The sequence below is a fragment of the Marmota monax genome, unplaced genomic scaffold (genome assembly GCF_021218885.2).
Source record: "Marmota monax isolate L192 unplaced genomic scaffold, Marmota_monax_Labrador192_F-V1.1 WCK01_AAM20220418_F8-fsc00001, whole genome shotgun sequence".
Lineage (NCBI taxonomy): Eukaryota > Metazoa > Chordata > Mammalia > Rodentia > Sciuridae > Marmota > Marmota monax.
Window position 1 is genome coordinate 42,283,984 of NW_026693777.1, and position 20,431 is coordinate 42,304,414.

At 38.6% G+C, this 20,431-nt stretch overlaps 1 protein-coding gene and 1 pseudogene across 7 annotated transcripts in view; both read left to right on the forward strand.

The window, feature by feature from the left end:
- Eif2ak4 (eukaryotic translation initiation factor 2 alpha kinase 4) overlaps positions 1–20,431 on the forward strand; it is a 106,141-nt gene that overhangs the window by 26,898 nt on the left and 58,812 nt on the right. For 6 of the 7 annotated variants that reach the window (XM_046460788.1, XM_046460790.1, XM_046460789.1 and 3 more), the window contains 3 exons: positions 9,776–9,891; positions 13,585–13,742; positions 15,224–15,759. In XM_046460788.1, coding sequence (XP_046316744.1) covers positions 9,776–9,891; positions 13,585–13,742; positions 15,224–15,759 — 810 coding nt within the window. The remainder of the gene's footprint in view (positions 1–9,775; positions 9,892–13,584; positions 13,743–15,223; positions 15,760–20,431) is intronic. The other variant, XM_058584684.1, reaches the window with a different exon arrangement.
- On the forward strand, positions 7–9,769 carry LOC124104134 (G patch domain-containing protein 4-like; annotated as a pseudogene).

Below are 20,431 nucleotides of genomic sequence, written 5' to 3' on the forward strand. Positions count from 1 at the left end.
GGATTCTAATCTGGGAGGATGAAAGCTGTAGGATCAAAACAACTTGTGGTAAACTTTGATAAAATTTCCAGATAGGACTCTTAAGCCTATAAATCTTTTGTTTGTTTGTTTGTTTGTTGTTTTTTAAAAAAAAAAAAAAAGAAATTTTATTGCTTTGCTAGCAAAGGAGACACACCGGGGACTCCTGTCCCAGAGGCTATGGTTCTGCCCTTCAGCAGGAACAGGGGCCTTTTAAAGATGTGATTCAAAGGCTGTATTCTGCATGTTCTCTGTTGAAGTTATAATTCATTTGTTAATTTGGGAGATAATCATTTCTGAGATCTTCTGGTACCATCCCCAGAGTCTGGATTACTTAGTTTCTATAGTGGGTGTGTGTACAAGGACAGATAAATCTGCCTAAAATGGGGAAGAAAGGCAGTCCTGTTTCCCTTAAGATTAGAGAGAGGGAGAGATTAGGGAGGAGCAGGGAGAGAGGGAGAGAAAGCCTATATAAATATATTAGTTAACTGGACAAAACCCAATTTTCATTTAATACTTTCCAAGTGTATTGAATGAAACCAGTTTCATAGCTCAAACCCCCTTAGAACAGCCTGTAACACTTCACAATTCTGCCTTCGGTACTGTTCAATTTGACTTTTAATTGTCTATTATATAATAAATGATTTAAATCTTTCCTTCGATCTGTAATATCATCCTCTCAAATTGTATGCTTTCTGTATATGTTTCAGTGTGTAACTCCTTAGGTGCAACCACTAATTTGGGGAGTGCTCCAAAATGGGCACAGATGTAGAACACCAGTTAAATGAGAAGGGAGCCCCTCTCTGCCACGACTGAAGTGGGCTTCTGTGTTGCTCCCTGTTACCAGAATTCACATGAAAAACACTGCTTCTTCTTTCTCATCCTTTCCCACTAAGCTATGGAGTCTTCCCTGTTTTCCCTTGAGAGTAGAAAGGAATTTTAGTGCAGAAACCATATAATTTGAGAGGATGAGCACATCATTAAATAGTATGGGTACTGCAGCTCTTAAACTATCTCTTGTGAGTCTCCAAGCAACACTTAAAGCCAACTCTTTGCTTCTATCAAAAGAAACATTTTAGGTACCAAACTAAAGATTTATATAAAATTTCAGGTTATAGTTTGTTTATTAGAAGGAGACATTTTAGTTCTTTCCCTAATGTCCTTTTTTAAAACCAACTTAGAAACAATTTTGATAATGTTTAACTACCTACTATTAGGGTGAATTAGAGATATTTTTAAAATTTTTTTTAAGTTGTAGATGGACACAATATTTTTATTTTTTTTTATTTTTATGTAGTGCTGGGGATTGAACCCAGGGCCTCATGGATATGAGCAAGCACTCTGCCACTGAGCTACAACCCCAGACCTAGAGATGTTTTGAATACTGTTTCTGGTGACAATCTTTTTGAGGAATACTTTCTTACCAATTAGATTATAACTCCTTACCAAATTAGATTATTTTTGCAACTGGGTTCTAATAGTGAATAAAAAATTGTCAGAGAATTTCACTGGGAAATATTTAGCAAATTCTTATTGTGTTAGAGATAGCAGAATTAAATCAATGTTATAAATATGTCTTTTTAGATATGGAAAAAACAACTTTTTTATGTTTTATCACGTTTTTATTTGTGGCTGACTATGATCAGTAGATCCAAGGTTAGACTTGCGTTTGAGATCAGTGATAGCAAGTGTATTCAGAAAAAGGCAGGAAATTGTCTCTCCTCTTGCCATGGATAGAACAACTTTTTATGTAACGCCTTTAGAGTGACAGGTATGTATCTTGGATGGAACGACATTCCATGAGTATCTAAGAACAAAACTGACAATAAATAGTTGTCATCTATTTCATCTGTTTGGCAAGTTTGTTGCATGTACCTACATGGACTCTGCATTGGTAGTTGTGTTAGCTACTGACTGAAAAGATCAAATCCTTCTTAAGTGTAGTTTAAATGCTTCTTTGGTTAAAAAATAAAAAGTCATTGATGTGCCAAATTACTTCATGGTACACTTGTGATTCTTTTTCTTGCCTGCTGTTCATTGGTCCTCATCATTTAGAAAGTCAAAGAAATAGGCAAAATGTTCCACTTTGTCTTTTTGTGAATAAATACACATGGTAGACTTAATAGAGATGTCTTTGTCATCTGAATTGTTAGCAGCAATATTTGAACTGACTATGACTAAAAGCAGTAAAATCTAGAATCATGTTTCACTGATTCATTCAATAAATGCTTATTGAGCACTTACTATGTGCCAGGCGCTCTTCTGAGTACTGGGATTTGGTAAACGAGATCAAGGACTGTCTTTGTGGAGCTTATATTCTCATTGAAAACTGTCCATAAGCAGAAAAGAAATGTCAGATAAGGATTAGTGCTACACAGAGAAATAAAATAGGCCTGTGTTGAATAAAAGCTGGATGACCATTTTAGAATGTTTGAAGGAAAACATACAAAGTTTGGATCTAGAGTGGGGGGTTCTGGTTCTAAAAAGTGAGAGGGAGCCAGCCAGACCAAGATCAGAAGGAGAACAGCTCAGCACAGAGAACAGTTGGTTTGACTAATCCAAGGCTGGCATGGGCCTGCAGTGCTCAAAGCTCATTAAGCAGGACAGTAAGGCTAGAATTAGTAGGCATGGAGAGAATAGTTCAGGTAGGATCAGGCAGGCAGTCACAGAGGGCTTTGTTGACCAGGGTGGGTCAACAAAGATAAATGAGCAGCTTTGAAGGGTGTTACTCAGGACTAAATACGATACCTTCTGATTTACATTGTTGTTGTGGTTTGGATGTAAGGTGTTTCCAAAAGCTCATGTGTGAAACGATGAGATGCAAGAAGGTTTAGAGGAGAAATCACTGGGTTGTGAGAGTCTTAACCCAATCAGTGAATCAATCACCTGATGGGATTAACTGTGTGGTAACCAAAGGTAGGTAGTGTGTGTCTAGAGGAGGTGGGCATTGGGGGCGTGCCTTTGGGGCATATATTTTGTATGTGGCAAGTGGATTCTCTCTCTCTGCTTCCTGGTCATCAAGTGATCATCAAGTGCCATTTTCTTCTGCCATGATGTTCTGCCTCACTTTGAGCCCTGAGGAATGGAGCTGGCTATCTATGAACTGGGACCTCTGAAACTGTGAGCTCCCAAATAAACTGTTCCTCCTCTAAAATTGTTCTGGTCAGATTTTTTTAGTCACAGCAGTGTAAAAGCTGACTAAAACAATTGTGGACTCTTCTTCCTGGCCACAAGTGGAGAATGGACATTGGGGAAACCACAGTAAAAAGTGAGTGGTTTTAGCATCTAGTTCCCCATCACTCTCCCCTCCCTTGCCTCATAGCATCACTCCTTGAGCACACCAAGCACCTTCTCATCTCAGGGCCTCTGCCTGTCACTCTGCCTAGGACGCTTTTCCTATGTCATTTTGCGTGGCTGCTGCTTCTAATTCAGTTCTTTCCTGAAGTATGACCTCCTCAGAGACACCTCCCCTGAGCTGCCCTCTACTCTACTTCTCTGCTTAGTACCTATTATCTGATTCTCTATTTAATTTTTTTCGTTTTCTGTTTTTTGTTTGTTTGTTTGGGATTAACTGTGTGGTAACCAAAGGCAGGTAAAGTGTGGCTAGAGGAGGTGATGGTGGTTGTTGTTTGGTTGGTTTTGGTTTTGTAACGCTGGGGGTGGAACCCAGGGCCTTGTACATGTTAAGCAAGCTCTCTACCACTGATTCACACACCCAACCCCTGTTTTTCTGCATAGCACTTAGCACTAGATGAAATTCTCACTCATTTGTTTTCTTTTTGTAATGGAGAATGAAAAGTTCATGAGAGCAAAGATACATGGGTGTCTTCCTCAATGCCTGGTAGATACATAGTAGTTGTTCAATAAATGACCTGATGTAGGAAAGGAGGGCACAAGAGAAAAACAATAGAAAGAAACGAGAGATTGTGATTTTTGTGCCTTTAGTGTCTGCAGCCTCTTTACCCCAAGCAAGTCTGCTTTTCTTTATCTGTGGGGTATATCAAGAATTAGTTTTGCCAGGAATGGTGGCAAATACCTGCAATCCCAGGAACTCAGGAGGCTGAGGTAGGAGGATCACAAGTTCGAGGACAGTCTCAGAAATTTATCAAGACCCAGTCAATTTTGAGACCTTGTCTCAAAATAAAAAGGGCTGGTGATGTAGCTCAGTGGTAAAGCACCCCTGGTTCAATCCCCAATACCAAAAGAAATTAGTTGTTAAACACAAAATTTCTACTTCTTAAAGCAAGAGAAAGAGAGAAAAGAAAAACATGCATGAAAAAACATGGTGGCAAGGACTTAAAGGCCTGATCATTGGGGAACTGGCTCTTTGACCCAGCTCTTCACTGCTGAATTTTTGTTTTTGTTAAAGAATTTTATTTTCTGTGTCCTTCAAGTCATGAAGGATTGAGGATTTACGTTTAAAAAAAAAAATTAAGGTAAAATTCAAATGATATAATATTAACCATTTTGAAGTGGATAGTTCAGTGTTGTTGTCTTTTGTAAAGTATAGACCTAGTTCTCCTCAGTCCTTGCCCACATTTCTACCATCAAACAAAATCAGGTTATCTCCTAGTTTGTTTGCCCTGTTCTAAAGCCAAGTATGGTAACTGCTAGTAAATCATCTGTTCTGAGAAGAAATAACTAAGGGTATAAGACATGGGATTTCAGAAGATGGCGGCGCCCGAGTCAGGCGTGGCGCATGTTTCCGCAGAGAGCACCTCTCAAGGAGGGATGATGTCATTTCTCCTCCTCTGGTGAAAGGCGAGCCTCTTTGCCCACCATGAGCATCACCCCAGAGGTCAAGAGTCATGGGATGAAGTTTGCTGAGGAGCAGCTGCTAAAGCATGGATGGACTCAAGGCAAAGGACTAGGCCGGAAGGAGAATGGCATCACCCAGGCCATCAAGGTGACTCTGATGCAAGATACTCATGGGATGGGACATGATCCTGCCAAGGAGTTCACACACCACTGGTGGAATGAGCTTTTCAACAAGATTGCAGCCACCTTGGTAGTAGAAACTGGGCAGGACGGAGTGCAGATAAGACGCCTTTCCAAGAAGACCACTCATAATCATCCCAAGCCGAACATGCTGTATCACAAGTTCGTGAAGCTATGAACCCGAGGTTGCTTGCTTCCAGCAGCTGCAGTCCACCTTCTGCCAGGTTGAAGTATGCAGGCCCCCACACCTGTGACTCTGCAAGGAGCAAGTTGGGGGCTGGCAAATTCCTGCCTAGGCTATGAATTCCTGGGAGGCTTCCAAAAGGAAGAGGGGTGGTAGTGGGTTTGAGTGGGCCATATCCACGCACTTCATCCCTCCTAGACGGCCACGCTGATTTCGGGTGGAGAGAAGCCAGACAGAAACTTGTAGAGTGGCAGTAATGACGACAGCCAGGGGCCCAGGCCCCCAAAGATCCTGACTGATGAGATGCTGCTCCAGGCCTGCAAGGGGCGAACAGCACACAAGGCTGCACGTCTTGGGATCACAATGAAGGCCAAGCTTGCTTGGCTAGAGGCCCAGGAGCAGGCCTTCCTGGCTCATCTTAAAGGCCATGTCTCTGAGGCCTCGCAGCCACAGTCTGAAAGCCAGCCCCCCAACCCTCCAAAAAAGAAAAGGAAACAGAAAGAGCCTAGAGCAACTGAGCACAGTGTGGATGAGGAGCACCCAGAACACACTGAGCACAGCACCAGGAAAAGCAAAAAGAAGAAAAGACGACATCAAGAGGAGGAGGTCTCAGATGAGAGAGGGGGAACAGCCGTAGAGAGTGGAGAGGACGAGGCTGCGGGGCCCGGTGGGCTCGAGGAACCCTGGAGCAGAGAGCAAACCCATCAGTCTCTTAAGAAAAAGAAGAAGAAGAAGAGACAGCACCGTGAAGGGGAGGAAGGGGAGGAAGAGACGGGGATGTTGGGTGGAGAAGGAAGAGGGAAGGATCCTGCAAGTGGTGTTGGGAGAAAGGAGGTGATGAGCAGAGCGCACAGGGACCCCTGCCGCAGAGACAAGAAAAGGCAGCCGCGTGAGGAGGACTTGAGCGTAGCTGATGGGGACAGAGAGGAGACTGCTCTAGAGGGTGCAGCCAGGGAAGCAGGAAGCTCACCCTGCGGTAACAGAAGCAAGAAGAAGAGACAGCAGTGCAGGAAAGAGGAGGAGGTCTCGGATGTAAGCTGCGAATGTGACAATGGCAGGACTGAGGAAATAGAGAACAGAGGTAAGAAGAGGAGGCGGCAGCAACTCAGGGAGGAGAGAAGGAGAATCAGCACTGACCAGAGCACCAAAAAGAAGAAACAGAAGAAGAGAGACTGACGGTCTCTCAAGCTGGAGTCAGTTCCTTTTCAGTTGAAGCCTCAGGGACCATGGTCAGCGTCCTACATGAGGAACCCCTCCCGAAGAGGCAACTGAGCTCAAGGATAGCAGTCTCCTGCTGGAGACAAGTGCCACGTCTTAGTCAAGGGAGTGGACGTGGTCTCTCCTGCTCTCCCTGCAGCCTCCAACCCAGAGACTTGAACTCGAGTGCCCCCAGGAGCCAGGCAGCTAAGGAACAAGGTAGACTGGGGGCTGTGGGAACAGGAATATAGACAGGCGCATCCCTACCAAAGTATGCCAAAATGTAGACTGACAGGAAAGGTCTTGGTTTTTAAATATCATGAAAGCTAAGAAAAACATAAATTTGGGGTTATGGGCTATATTCAGCTCATAGGTTGCTTGTTTCTGACACTATACCAATTGACTATAAATAAATATGAATTTGAGCTCCCAGCCTACAAAAAAAAAAAAAAAAAAAAAAGACATGGGATTTTCTCCACTCTCCCCCCTCAAAAGTTTGGGAAACCACTAACATAAGGAATGTAGATGGAGGTGAGGGGATCCTTTGTACATCTCTCCAAACCCATGTTCCTCCATTGCTTACTGTTTCTCAATTTGGTTCCCAGCAGACACAGACTGATTCACCTCAAACAATATCAAGAATTCTTTTTTTTTTTTCTACAAAGATCCTGAATAGCTAGAGTTTTTTCTAGCATCTTGGTGAGTTTGGCAGGAAGTTTAGACTGCTGCAGTCCCAATTTCAGAGTTGATTCTCCTTCCCATCCCAACCTCTTATATTGTTAGCTTTCTATTACTGGAACAAAATTCCTAAGATGATCAACTTATAAGGAGGCAAAGTTTAATTTGGCTCACTTTTGGAGATTTCAGTCTCCATTGCTTTGGGGCCAATGGCAAGGCAATGCATCATGGCAGGAAGTGTGTGGTGGAGCTCATGGCTGGGTCATAAAAGGAAAAGGAAGGGGCCATGTCCCCACTGTCCCCTTCAGTGACCTGAAGACCTCCTACTGGGCCCTACGTTAAAGGTTCTACCATCTCCCAAAAGCACCTAACTAGGGACCAAGCCACAGGGACCTGTGGGGGACCTCTCAGATCCAGACTGTAGCACCTCCACACTCTGATTGTGTGGGTAGACCAGTCTCTTGGATGGCAGCCAGATTCTGAAGGATTGGCACTCGATGATTTGCAGTTTTTGTTTCTGTCAATTGTCTGCTTTTTTCCTTTTCAGTTTTTTTAGGGTGTTGTTGTTGTTATCAAGGTCCTAGATATTTAATTTAGTCTTCTAAAATTGAATTATGTTAACTTCTCTATCCTTTATAAGACATGTTTAGTATTATTTGGCAATTTTGTTTTAAACACTCTTTCCTTAGTACATTGGGTACTGCTGGTTGACAAAGCTGACAACATGAGTGATATTTCTAGTAATATTGCAAATCCCATGGACATTCCATATCCAGAATAGACCATTGACGAGGACATCAGTGTCCTCGCTTCTAAACACCATTTGTTTGCAGTAGAGCTGTGATTCTGATGGCATTGAGAAGACATTTTACTTGTGGATGAGTCTCAGTAGACAGTAGAAGCATCCAATATATACAGAGCTTTTTGGATGAAAACCTTCTTTTCATACTCTAGATGTATTTTTTAACCTCCAGAATTATTTCTGTTGTCTGTCTCATGTAGCATATGCCACATTTGTCATTTTGTTGACACTTTCACTTTTTAAATTTTCTCCACTTTTCCCTTAATTCTAATTATTTTTTTTTTGTAACACTCCTAACACTGTGTTTGTGAGAATCAGTCATAATAGGGTGGTTAATATTCTAAAACACCTTAAAATCAAGTATTTGCACACTGTCAACTAAAGGGCATTGAGATGGCCTAGACTAAAATGGATCTTGTCACCATCTGTTGAAGGGGACAGAGCCGATGTTGAAGGGCTTCTGGATAATTTGTGTAGTTTAGCATATCATTTTGAATCTTTGCATTTATTCTTTTTTCCATAAATGTCAGTGTACTCCCTGTTTACGCAAATAATTTCAAAAGCCAAAATTTAAACAGAATTACAATGTGTTCTTATTCCCTGGTATTTAGAATATGTGGTATAAAAGACTTGTGTCATAATACATAATCTTATCACTAATGTAGGGGTAGGCTGGGTGCCTTTTCCCCCACATCCTTGCCAACACTTACTGTTGTTTGTATTCTTGATAACTGCTGTTCAACTCAAAGTGGATCAAGGACCTAGGAATTAGACCAGAGACCCTGTGCCTAATAGAGGAAAAAGTAGGCCCAAATTTTCATGTAGGAATAGGCCCCAATTTCCTTAACAAGACTCCTGAAGCATAAGAAATAAAGTCAAGAGTTGATAAATGGGATGGATTCAAACTAAAAAGCTTCTTCTCAGCAAAAGAAACAATCAATGAGGGGAAGAGAGAGCCTACATTTTAGGAGCAAATTTTTGTCATAACCACATCAGGTGGAGCACTAGTCTCAAGATCTATAAAGAACTCAAAAAACTTAACACCAAAACACAAAACAACTCAATCAATAAATGGGCTAAAGAGTTAAGCAGACTCTTCTTTGAAGAAGATATACAACAGATCAACAAATACATGAAAAAATGTTCAACATCTCTAGTAATTAGAGAAATGCAAATCAAAACTACTGTAAGATTTTATCAAAGCATTTCTTATGTAACTTGTGACTATCAAGAGCTTTCTCCCTTACTTCTTCAGTGCAACCCTCTCCCTCAATTTTTTTTTTTTTTTTTTTGGTGGTTGTTGTTTTTATAATGTAGCTTCTCAACTATTGTTCCTCATCTAGTGGGGGAAAAGTAGGAAAATAAAGAAATAAAAAATAAAGTTAAAAAAAAAAGCAGAGGTTGGATTTTGAGTATTTTGGAGAAGTTATAGAAGGAAATAACAAGGAGTATCTACCAAACACAAATGAGAGAATGAATAAGCATTCAATGGTTGGGACCCAGTAGGAACCTGGAATATGTGAGGGCTCTAAAACCCCCTGTTTTGGAGCTATCTCCAGATATATATGTGCATGGGAATGAAGAGATGTGGGACTAATCTTAATCACTAGAAATATTCTGCATCTGTACTACTTGATATTGTAGCCACTAGCCACATGTTGTGATTGAGTACTTAAATGCAGTGACTACACTTGAACTGAATTTTTATTTAATTTAAATTTAAATAGCCACATATTGGTCAGCACAAACTGAGAACAGGGGCTTTATAGAGTCCATGAGGAGAAGGCAGTGGTGGGAAGTAGGGGAGTTGAACAGCTTTCTCATTAGCCCTTTCAGCTCCATTCCCAAAATACAGATGTTGGAGTGTGAATGGGCTAAGCAGAAGAACACAGGAACAGGAATGTCCTGTGCTAATCCTAATTTAAAGAAAAAAATCATTGTCCAAATTTATTTTTAAGGCGAGAACGTCAGTATTCTTTATGTAGTAGTGAAGATTCTCCTGGCTCTTGTGAAATCCTATACTTCTGCGTGGGTAGTCCTGATCAGCTCATGGTGCACAAAGGGAAATGTATTGGTGAGTAAACTAGCTAAGTTAATTTAAATTATTGTTATGACAAAAGCTGATTGTGAGGAAACAGGGTGGACTAGATACCATGTTGTCTACACCAGCATAGTCCAAAGAAGGCTGTCAAGCAGGCTGTTGGTCATTCTAGCTCCCATTCCTCGTGACTGGAATGAGAAGTTGTTCAGGTTTCCCCTAACATAAAACGGAAGTAAAACTGTGCTGTTGGAAATACTGTTAGCATAAGTAAAATTCTAAATTGGTCATAAAGGTAACTTAAATTTGTCATCAAATTATCTAAGCTTTTTGAAACAAAAAAGGTTTAAATATTATCAATCAGATTTTAAGTCGTGTGCTTCTAATACTAATAAAATGTGTAACAAAATGGTTCTAATGCCTCTGATGTTTAATGACCAAATCTCATTTTCTTAAGTTGATATCCATTGATTTGGCATTTTCTTGCTTGGAATGTTGTACCTGGCCAGGAAAATTACTTTATTTTTTATGTTTTATTTACCAGTTTTGTCTATGGATAGCTTTTTGGAGTAAAGCTGGCTCTGCAATTCAGAATTTGAATTGCTTATATTAAAATCAAGTTTTGGGGATCTACTTCCTAAATGTAACTTATCTTTTCTTAGCCATATTGATGTAACTACTAATTGGTGTAAGATTTGCTTGATAATTTGACAGTTGACTTTGATTTTTCATCCCATGAATACTCTTGCCAGAGTTAAAAGATAGCCATATTATCTAAATGGAATTTGCTTTCCTTCAGAGTCTTTATGCCATTTCTCTTTAAGGAGATACAAATAAGCAAAAGAATTGCCAGGGCATAGGCAACAGGTAGACGAAGAACCAAACATCTGAGTAGTCTAAGAACTGGAAATTTAACCTTCACTGACTGAAAGCAGCCTGGACAGTATAGGGCTCTGCATACACAGGGCTACAATACTCACAGCAACTGTTTGGGCAAATTAAGACCATGGTAGAGATAGTTGGCTTGAGAACCAAGACTGTCTTTAATTCAGAGACTTTCAGATTCATAAACTGACAACACAAGCTCCCTAACTTTAATAACCTGGGGAAATCAGGAAGGCAAATTAACTTGGTCTCTTATTCTCACTGGTATTCATTAGACAAATTCACCTTAGTTAATCCCTTCATTGGGAAGCATATTTACAACGGAAGAATTTTTTTATTAAATCATCAAGTAGTGAATAATTTATTTTGTTTTCTCACAATGAGTCTAGTTTTTAAAACATGCCTAAATTTCCTACAAAGTGTTTTTATAAAAGCTAAACTAATTCAATTTTAATGTTCAATGATATGTTTTTATTTTTAAAAAACCAACTAATTAGTATTTGTTTTTCAATGTAAAGTTGTTAGAACTAGAAAAAAAAGGAACTTACTTACATATGTGGATGAAGCACTATGGAACTGTCTATATATAAACGACCATTACAAAAATATAACAGAGTTTTAATCAGAGTTCTTTTGATAACATTTTCCTTTAGCTTCAGAGCAGTGTGTTCTTCTGTTCCTTTTATCATTTCCATCATGGAAAAAGAGACAAGAGGGTGGCAATAATAAAATTGTAATTTTTTTTTCAAAACCTAGCAATTATGAAGTGCCTTCCTAGTCCGAATTGGAGAAATGAATATTACAGGACAGTGAACTATATAACACACACATTTAATTAGGCTTGCTGTAGATCACATCAGCCTCCATTTCATAAACATTTAATGTTTCGTCTCCAGTAAACTATATAGTCCCACATTTCTCAGGTTGCTTCCTTTGGCTGACAAATTTTCAAACATCAGAGTTTTTCTCTTAAGCTAAGACTTTCAGGAGTTACTAATACAATAGATCATTTTAATTGAAATCTCTAATTATTAGCATTTCTCTGAAGTAAGAATTACTTCTGAAGTTAAGAAATTTAGGTGAGGCAGTATAGCCATATTTCTCCAAACTACTTTTGCTAAGACTACTTTATTTTATACATACAAGTTACTTCACTTTTCATTTTTCAAGTAGAAAACATAATAATCAGTATTCTTAAATTTTTTTCTTCATTATGAAGAAAAATCAAAGTAGTATTTATATGCTAAAAGAAAAAGAATACTACATATCAGTGGTTCTCAACTGGGGACAGTTATTAGCTGAGGGGACATCTGATGATATCTGCAGTTTCTTTTGTTGTTGTTTGTTTTGTTGTTGTAGTGCTGGGGATGAAAATCAAGCCCTCACCCATGAGGGAGCAACTGTTCTATGGTTGATCTGTGTCCCAAGTCTTGCAGATATTTTTTTTTTTAAATATTTATTTATTTTTTTAGTTCTCGGCGGACACAACATCTTTGTTTGTATGTCATGCTGAGGATCGAACCCGGGCCGCACGCATGACAGGCGAGCGCGCTACCACTTGAGCCACAGCCCCAGCCCTTGCAGATATTTTTGATGGTTAAGTCTGGGAGCAGAGGTGTGTGCTGTGGATGAAGGCTAGGCACAAGACAGCATCCTACAACAAAAGATTGTCTGGTGAAGAATCAGTAATGCCAAGGGTGCTATATATGCTATGATTTGGTAAATAGGAAATAAAACAAAATAGGCCCCATGGCATGAACCTGTAATCCTAGCTATTTGAGAGACTGAGGTAGGATGATAACAAGTTTAAGATCAGCCTCAGCAACATGGTAAGACACTGTTGAAAAATAAATAAATAAAAATAAAGCAAAAGAATGTTTTTCATTTTCTCTAGTATTTTGATACTTTTCTGTTCCAGTCCTTAGTGAAAATGAAGAGTTTCATAAGAAAACTTCTGGTGTTACAAAAATTTAGTTCTCACAGATATAAGTGGAAACCATATGCCTATTACTAAATAAATATGTCTCCCTTTCTAGCTTTAAACTTCCTTCCCTCTAAAACATTGGCCAGTTTTTATTTACAGGGTATGTTCAAAGTTTGTTTTTAGAAAGTCATTGGCGTATTCATATTTTCAAATTTACTAAAAGCTAGTTCTACTGTAGTGTACATTAATCTCTGCACTGTTGGAATAATCATTCCCTTCCTCCCAACGCCCCCCCCCACCACCACCACCACCAAGCATTCTACCACTGAGCTAATCCCCAGCCTACTGATGAAATAATCTTTTTTTTTTTTTTGGTATGAAGGATTGAACCCAAGGATGTTAATCAAGGTCTCGCTAAGTTGTTTAGGGCCTTGCTAAGTTACTGAGGCTGGTCTTGAACTGCCTCAGCCTCCTGAGCCACTGAGATTATAGGCATGCACCACTGCACCCAGCTTGAAATAATCTTGAGGGATATTCTTTATTTCCAAATTCTTTCTGTCATTTGAGTTGGTATTTAGCTATGTGAGGTAGGTCAGTAGCATAGCCAGCAAAGGTGAACTGGTTAGGAAAGTAATAATGGTAAATAATGGTTAACAGAATAAAACATTGTTCTCTTTATTTGACCTGATACTAGCATCTCATTGTCAATTCTTTTTCCTTTATAAAAATTAATATTTTAGGACTCTCAATACATTGTTAAATACTAAAAGTAGTTTACAAAGCACGTTATTAAAGAATCGTGTTTTTATGGTTAGCACATGGCATCTATTATTGAATGAATGAATATACAGTCCCTCCCTTGTTTCCCTGCATAGAAAACATTCAGTGAGATTTAACTACCTTGTCTATTTAATGTGCAGGCAGTGATGAACAACTTGGAAAATTAGTTTACAATGCATTGGAAACAGCCACTGGCAGCTTTGTCCTGTTGTATGAGTGGGTCCTTCAATGGCAGAAAAAAATTGGTCCTTTCCTTACCAGTCAAGAAAGAGAGAAAATTGATAAGTGCAAAAAGCAGGTAAGTATTCACCATGGCTGGCTAAGCAAAAGGCCAATCTAAAGTAAATGGAGATGGTAGAACAAAAGAGTTCTGTGTTTGGGCTCCGAGATGATCCAGAGTGGATGAGTTCTGTTTAACCAAGAGAGGACTAGAGGGCAAGCATCTTCTTCAAAGTTTTCTTAGCCTTGTTCCCTCTTTGAGAACTTCACAATATGGACAAAACTTCTGCAGTTGCCTTCTTGCTCTCCTTTCTCAGCCCTTATGGCATTAACAACCATCACTCCAACTATTTCAAAGTTGTATGGGTTTTTTTTTTTAATTGTTTTTTTTTAGTTGTCAATGGACATTTTTTATTCATTTATTTATATGTGGTGTTGAGAATCGAACCCAGTGCCTCACACATGTGAAGCAAGAGCTCTATCATTCAGCCCCAACCCCAGCCCAAAGTTGTGCTTTTTCTTTTCTTTTTTTTTAAAGAGAGAGAGAGAGAAAGAGAGAATTTTTTAATATTTATTTTTTTAGTTTTCGGTGGACACAACATCTTTATTTTATTTTTATCTGGTGCTGAGGATCGAACCCAGCGCCCTGCGTATGCCAGGCAAGCGCGCTACTGCTTGAGCCACATCCCCAGCCCAAGTTGTGCTTTTTCAAAAAAAAAAAAAAAAAAAAAATTTTTTTTTTAGTTGTGGATGGACACAGTACCTTTATTTTATTTATTTTTATGTGGTGTTGAGAATTGAACCCAGTGCTTCACACGTACTAGGCAAGCGCTCTACCATTGAGCCACAACCCAGCCCCCAAAGTTGTGCTTTTTGAAGTTACATATATCTTCTCTACTCTTTAAAAATATTGCTTCAAAACTGATTTGGGGGGAACTGCAGATTTTTTCTTTTTGTAATATTGGGGATTGAAAGAAGAGTTTATTATTAATCTATAATACCAAGCTTAAGGAAAAAAAGCAGATAAAGCTTGGTGTTTAGAAATGTGAGTTTTCTTATGTTTAGAAAGAAAAACTGTAAATGCAAAAAATCACAAGTTTTTTTTTTTGGATGGTGATAATATAGATAATTTGTGGATATTTTTACCTTTGTATTAACTTAAAAATTCTTTTTGCGGTACTAGGAATTGAATTCCAGGTCTCATGCATGGTAGGCAAGTACTCTACTACCAAGCTATACCCCTAGTCCCTAATTTAAAAAACTTTTATAGTGATTTTATTATAATCAAAAAAGGTTATTTTAAAATGAGTGGTTCCCCTGCCTCCATGGCTTAACTCAAAATAAGTTGATTTTAAAAGCCATTCACTAATTTTATAGTATTTATACACTAAGATTTTGAATTAAGAATTGAATTTTTTTCACCTTTATTCTATTCAGGGAATATTTTTTCTCCTCTCATGAAAGTATATTTTCTTTCAAGTACTTCACTTTTAAAGTGAAACATCCATTAATGCTGACTTACCCAATATTATCTTTTTTTAAAATTTTTTTCCTTATCAGCTTCAAGGGGCAGAAACAGAGTTCAACTCACTGGTGAAACTGAGTCATCCAAATGTGGTACGATACTTTGCCATGAATTTCAAAGAGCAAGACAACTCCATCACCGTGGACATTTTAGTGGAGCACATCAATGGGGTCTCTCTCGCTACACACCTGAGTCACTTAGGCCCCATCCCTGTGCATCAGCTTCGCAAGTATGCAGCTCAGCTCTTGTCAGGCCTTGATTATCTTCACAGCAATTCTGTGGTGCACAAGGTCTTGAGTGCATCGACTGTCTTGGTAGATGCAGAGGGTACTGTCAAGATTACAGATTACAGCATTTCTAAACGCCTAGCAGACATTTGCAAGGAGGATGTGTTTGAGCAAACCCGAGTGCGTTTTAGTGACAATGCCCTGCCTTATAAAACAGGGAAGAAGGGGGATGTTTGGCATCTTGGCCTTTTGCTACTCTCCCTCAGCCAAGGACAGGAATGTGGAGAGTACCCCGTGACCATCCCCAGTGACTTACCAGCCGACTTTCAAGATTTCCTCAAGAAGTGAGTGTCATTGAAATTTTCTAATTGCGTTTTACTCCTGCTTTTTTGATTATGCAGATCAAAGGCAAGACCTCCTTTTTATTTTATTTATTTATTTTATTATTTGTTTTAATTAGTTACACATGACAGTACAGTGATCTGGACATATCATACATTTGAATCAAATGGGGTATAATTATTCCTTTTTCTGAGTGTACAGGTTGCTGAATCACATCACATCACAAGACCTCCTTTTTAAAAAAGAGCTTCAAGGGTGATGCTGCCTCGTGTTCTCATTCTTCTTTGGCTGTCTCATTCAGCCAAGTCTTGAGAAGCAAATGACTTCCTGACTCTAGCCAGACTTTTTTCAGCACCTGTGAATTACAGGTGCACATTTAATTATAAAACCAAGTTTAATCTGATTTAAGAGAATCATTGACTGGAGAGTTTTCCTTGGGCCTAAAGTCTTTGTCTGGATTCTTCAATTCAGCATTTTCTACTTTCGCCATATCTGTTCTCGGTCCAAGCCAGAGCTAAGTTCCCTCAGTTTCTGTTAAATAGGAGATAAGATCCTTCCTGTCTGGATTTTTCAGATATTCTCCTGATCTAGCTTTCTTGCAGAAGTTGACCTAGACTGTTTTTTTCCCCTTTGACTCTTCCCTTTCTGGCCGACCCTGTCTTGTTTTTTTAATTTCTTTTTCCCAGTTATTTGCTTTAATTCACTTTGTCTACTCCCTACATTTCTTTTCTTTTACCCTTCACATTTCTTTCCCTATTCTCATCTTTACCAATTGCCAGCTGACCCCATGGTATTATTCCCTGTTACTATCCTACTTGTTATAAATAGTACTTGCTCTTGTATAGTCATGTGCCACATAACAGGTTCTTTCAACAACCTACTGTACTTATAGTAGTCCCATAGATTGTGTCATCCAAAGACATGATTTAGCTCATGTTCATTTCTGGAAACACACTTATGATATTCACATAATGACAAAATTATCTGAAGACATGTTTCCAGAATGTATCCCAGTTGTTAAGCAACATATGACCATGTGTAAGTGAGGTAGTTTTTGTGTACCACAAAATAGAAGTAGACACAATATACATATAGTTGTAGAAAGAAATCAACTTTGTTCTTCTGTATGCTGTATTCTTTCCATAGAGTATATAAAAATCTTAAGATTTTTAAAGAAATCTTTTATGATTCCTTTTAAGTGTGATAGAACTTTAGAAATACTTATTTTAGTGCACCCTAATTATGAGTTTGGCTGAAATGACAAATATGGCAATGGAATAGCTGATGGAAAAAATGGTTTTAGTCTTCAAAGTGTCACTTTGAACTTTCTGTTCTTGATTGATCAAGAGTAATTTAGTAAAAGTTAGCAATAGCATTGTGTATTATTTTTAAACAGCACAGGAGGGTTTAATTAGAAGATATTTTTTCACATTTAGTAGCAGAATGATAGTCTCAGGAATAAAACTTTCCTAGTTCTTGTCTTACAGAAATGGCTCCCAAATATTAGTTTGAGCCGGGGACGTAGCCTAGCATGTGTAAGGCCCTTGGTTCAATCCCTAGTACCACAAAAAAAAAAAAAAAGAAAGAAAAGAAAAAGAAACCACTCTATGTTCTGTCAATTTTTAACTTGAGATCAGCACTGTTTCTTATCCTTTTAACATGGTTGTCCTTCAGAATATTGTATCCATTCCTCTGTCTTCCAAAAGTGCTTCAATAGACCCTGTTTGTTTAGGAAAGAGTTGCAAGATACTATTTTACTACCTTCGCTGTTTCACCCCAGTTAACCAAAGAAAAAATCATTCACAAAGTGTGGCAACATTCCATCTGTAGTTACAGTTTTATTTGTTGGTTCTGGGTAAGAGCTCAGACTCTGGAGCCAGACAGCTGGGTCACATCTCCTACTCCTTCTTGGCTGAGGGACTGAGACACCCTGCCCTTGCTGTGAGTATCAGATGAGTTAACACCTGTAAAGAGCTTCAAACCCTTCCTAGCACTTGACTGAATCGATGTTAGTTCTCTGCCTGAATGAGAACTTTCCACATTTCATCCTTTTTTTAAAAATATTTATTTTTTTTATTGTAGTTGGACACAGTACCTTTATTTATTTTTATGCGGTGCTGAGGATCGAACCCAGGGCCTCGCATGTACTATGTGAGCACTCTACGGCTGAGCCACAACGCCAGCCCCATTTCATCCTTTTTGTTCAAAGTCAGACCTAGCATTTGCCTTTTCCACTTATGACTACTATGTTGCCCAAATGATTGGTTTAGAGAATTTCATTGTTTTAAGTGGGATCTTGGTGGTGTAAAATCTCATTTATTTATAAGAATACAATTTATTCTGGTCAGACTTTAAATTTTTTCTGATCAAGATCTGTTGTCATGTCACATTAATGTCATAGTTGAGTTGGAGGTGATACACTTCAGAAACCCAACAGGGCAAGTGTAGGGATGGTCATTGCAGCTTTTATGTATGTATATATGTATATGTATATGTATATATATCAACACATATACAAACACACACATATATGAAATAATTGTAAATAATAATAGGAGAGTGTGTAAATGAATTCTAGTAGGTTCATGCATCTACAAAAATCAATAACAAATCTTTAAGTACTGGCTTAGAAAGATCTCTAAAACACATGATTGAAAGAGAAAAGCAAGTTAGTGAGGATGCAGGGGAAAAAGGTACACTCATCCACTGCTGGTGGGACTGCAAATTGGTGCAGCCAATATGGAAAGCAGTATGGAGATTTCTTGGAAAATTGGGAATGGAACCACCATTTGACACAGCTATCCCTCTCCTCGGTCTATACCCAAAGGACTTAAAAACAGCATACTACAGGATTAGATGAATGGATTAAAAAATGTGGCATATATACACAATGGAATATTACTCAGCAATAAAAGAGAATAAAATCATGGCATTTTCAGGTAAATGGATGGAGTTAGAGAAGATAATGCTAAGTGAAGTTAGCCAATCCCCCCTATGTAAGGAGGCTGATTCATAGTGGGATAGGGAGAGGGAGCATGGGAGGAATAGACGAACTCTAGATAGGGCAGGGGGGTTGGAGGGGAAGGGAGGGGGAATGGGGTAATTAATGATGGTGGAATGTGAGAACCATTATTATCCAAAGTACAGGTTTTTTGTTCAAAGTCAGACCTAGCATTTGCCTTTTCCACTTATGGCTACTATGTTGCCCAAATGATTGGTTTAGAGAATTTCATTGTTTTAAGTGGGATCTTGATGGTATAAAATCTCATTTATTTATAAGAATACAATTTATTCTGGGCAGGCTTTAAATTTTTTACAAAGTACAGGTATGAAGACACAAATTGGTGTGAATATACTATGTATGCAACCAGAGATATGAAAAATTGTGCTGTATATATGTAATAAGAATTGTAATGCATTCCGCTGTCATATATATTTTATACACACACACACACACACACACACACACATAGAAAAGCAAGTTAAAGAATAATATGTACAGGATGATGCTGCCCAAAAATATCAATACATTAGCTGGGCACAGTAGAACACACCTGTAATCTCAGTTTCTTGGGAGGCTGAGGAAGGAGGATCACCAGATGGAGGCTTGCCTGGGTAACTTAGTGAGACCCTGTCTCAAAGTAAAATTAAAAGGGCTGGGGATGTATCTCAGTGGTAGAGTGACCCTGGCCAGGTTCAATCCCTAATACTACCAAAAATAGTTAATTAAATGTAATTTTTTAAAATACAGTATTATTTTGGGTGGTTGTGTGTTTATTTATATAAATGCATAAAAGAGTCTAAGGATGTACAGTCAGAGGAGGGAAGACCTGGAGAGAGGAAGGATTTGGTCAAAGACTATCATTATCAATCATGTTTTAATATTTGTAAGGGAAAGGTATATATGCTTACTAATATAATTGAAATGAATTTTAAATTTAGGGGGAGATAAAGAATCTTACACAAACTGTTTTACTGGAATCTTGTCTTTTCCGGGTCTTTTTCTACCTTGAGTGTTTTTTTAGTGCAGTGTCATAAAAAGTAAAATGTTGTCCTTCATGATAGTTGTTGTCACCACTTTATAGGTTTTAAGTCAAGTTCTGGGCTTAAGTGTATTGTTTATAATTAGGGCCAAGTGCTACCAAGTGGTACCACTAGAGTCATTGTTATAAATGCCACAGTTTAGCTTACTGAGAACAGTGGTTCTTAGGTTTTAGCTTGAGTTAAAGCATCTAGGAGGGAAAATTTTTAAAAAATTGTTTTTGTGGGCTGGGGATATAGCTCAGTTGGTAGAGTGCTTGCCTCGCATGTACAAGGCCCTGGATTCAATCCCCAGCACCACAAAAAAAATAAAAATAAAATAAAATAATAGAAAATTATTTTTATTTATTAGAACATTAAATGCTGAGTTAGTATATTAAAGATTGAGGATTAAGAGAAAGTATATGGTAAGCATGGACTGTAGCACAGGCCTATAATCAAGGTACTTGAGAGGCTGAGACAGGAGGGTCACAAGTTTGTGGCCAGCTGTGCTGGGAATATAGCTCAGTGATAGAGTGCCTCTGGGTTCAGTCTCCAGCACTGGGAAAGAAGGAAGGTATTCAGGAGGGAGGAAGGAAAAGAAGGGAAGGAGGGAGGGAGGGAGATATGGGACTTTTAAAGTATTCCTAATTG